At 43.4% G+C, this 1,884-nt stretch overlaps 1 protein-coding gene across 1 annotated transcript in view; it reads right to left on the bottom strand.

The window, feature by feature from the left end:
- Positions 1 to 1,884, bottom strand: part of LOC103680463 (neuronal membrane glycoprotein M6-b) — a 34,531-nt gene that overhangs the window by 2,896 nt on the left and 29,751 nt on the right. Inside the window, exon 4 of the mRNA XM_008709977.1 lies at positions 1,247 to 1,418. Coding sequence (XP_008708199.1) covers positions 1,247 to 1,418 — 172 coding nt within the window. The remainder of the gene's footprint in view (positions 1 to 1,246; positions 1,419 to 1,884) is intronic.

Here is a 1,884-nt window from a genome sequence, read left to right on the forward strand (position 1 = left end):
TATTACATATTACACTCAGGTCAAATATATTTCTATACAAATGTCTTGGTTTGTGCCCTTTCAACTAAAAAAGAGGTGCTCACAACAAGATGTTTTTACTCTCTCATGAGATAAGCACTGAAATTGAGAGTATACACTCACAAGGTTTCATGGACATTTTGCAGAGTAATTACAAATTACAAATACAAATTTAAATTTGTATTTTGCATGTATTTTACAATACATTTTATTATGTTCAATGTATTGGACCTAATTTTGGATTGAAAGTCTAATTGTAAATATTTAAAAAGAAAAACACTGTCTTTCACCCCAGAGGACAGGACAAGCACAGTCTATAATGTGTCTCTCGCAGTAAACCGTGAGTTTTCTCTGTATTTAACAATTGTCCCTAGGCTAATGCTTCTCTTTTCTATTTAATTTAAACATAAGTGCATATGTTTTCTGCATACGTGTGTCCTTAAAAATTAAAAATAGCTGAAATTACATTTTTTTCATTATATTACGGCTGTTGGCTACTGATTTCCTGGATCACCTACCTCTAATTGAAATATCTATAATTCCTGAAAAAAAAATCACTGTGGTCAAGGGAATATGATGCTCTCATTGGCTAGACTTGGTGATAAAGGGAAGGGAAGGGAAGGGAAGGGAAGGGAAGGGAAGGGGGAAAGAAGGAAGGGAGGAAGGGAGGAAGGGAGGAAGGGAGGGAGGGAGGGAGGGAGGAAGGAAGGAAGAAGGAAAGAAGGAAAGAAAGAAGAAAGAAAGAAAATCTGCATATCCTTCCATCCTTTGGCCTCAGCCAGAAGTAACTCTTTATGTTTCAGAAGAGAAATAACAAGTCCCCAAACTGTGAGTGAAACAATGATTTCAAGAATAATTGGTTGTAGAAATATTCCCCAAACTGGGTTTATTGAGAGAAAGACTATAAACAATTTCAATAGAACAAACCAGGGCACCTTGGTGGCTCAGTTGGTTGTATCTAACTGTTATTTTTGGCCCAGGTCATGATCTCAGGATCGTGAGATCCAATTCCAGGTACATCTCCCACTGGGCATGGAGTCTGCTTGAGATTCTCTCTTTGTCCCTGTTCCTCTGCCTCTCCTCCCATTTCCTCTCTATTTTTTTTTTTTTTAAAGAAGAACATATGAAACTGATCACAATGATTAAAAAGCCACCCGTGTAATCACTGAGGTCCAGCCACCTGCACGAGAGGCTAGAGGTTCGTCGGGGAAACGGAAGGAGACGGTACCGTATTGTCGGATATCCACGCAGATCTGCTCCACGGCGGCTGTGCCGTTGGTCTGGGGTGACTTGATGACCTCACAGGTTGACCAGATGTTGTAGAACATAAACACGGGCACGGCGGAGAAACCAAACACGCCCAGCCAGGCCACTCCCAGCACGTAGGTGAGGAACACGAACTGAGCCGAAAAGGAGGAGGAGAAAGAAGCGTCATGGCGGGGGGCGGTGTGCATCACTGGGGAGGAGATGCTGACACAGCTCTGGCTGGATACCGAGCCTGTGGGGTGCGTTCCCAGCACCGCCTGGGCCACCGGAGCGACGGGCAGAGTGACAAGGGAGAGGAGAAGCGAGGGCTGGGCCAGGGCGGTCGTGCTCTCCAGAGCTAGACGATGGAGAATGCGACTGCCCAAAGCCACTTCAGGGACTCTGTGCGGCTCCCTCTCTCAGTGAACAAGGCCAGGAGACCCCACACAGCGATCTCCCTTGTTCAAGATTGCAGAACAAATTAGAAAGGTAGACAGCAATTACTAAGTATTAGTTCTATATTGATCATGGTAATTATGTAATGGGATGCTTTCACAGCACTGAATTATAACTTCATGTTAGTCTCTCAAAAATTGTCTTTATTTTATACAACATATGGCT

Source organism: Ursus maritimus (assembly GCF_017311325.1).
Source record: "Ursus maritimus isolate PB19 chromosome Y unlocalized genomic scaffold, ASM1731132v1 scaffold_Y6, whole genome shotgun sequence".
Classification (NCBI taxonomy): domain Eukaryota; kingdom Metazoa; phylum Chordata; class Mammalia; order Carnivora; family Ursidae; genus Ursus; species Ursus maritimus.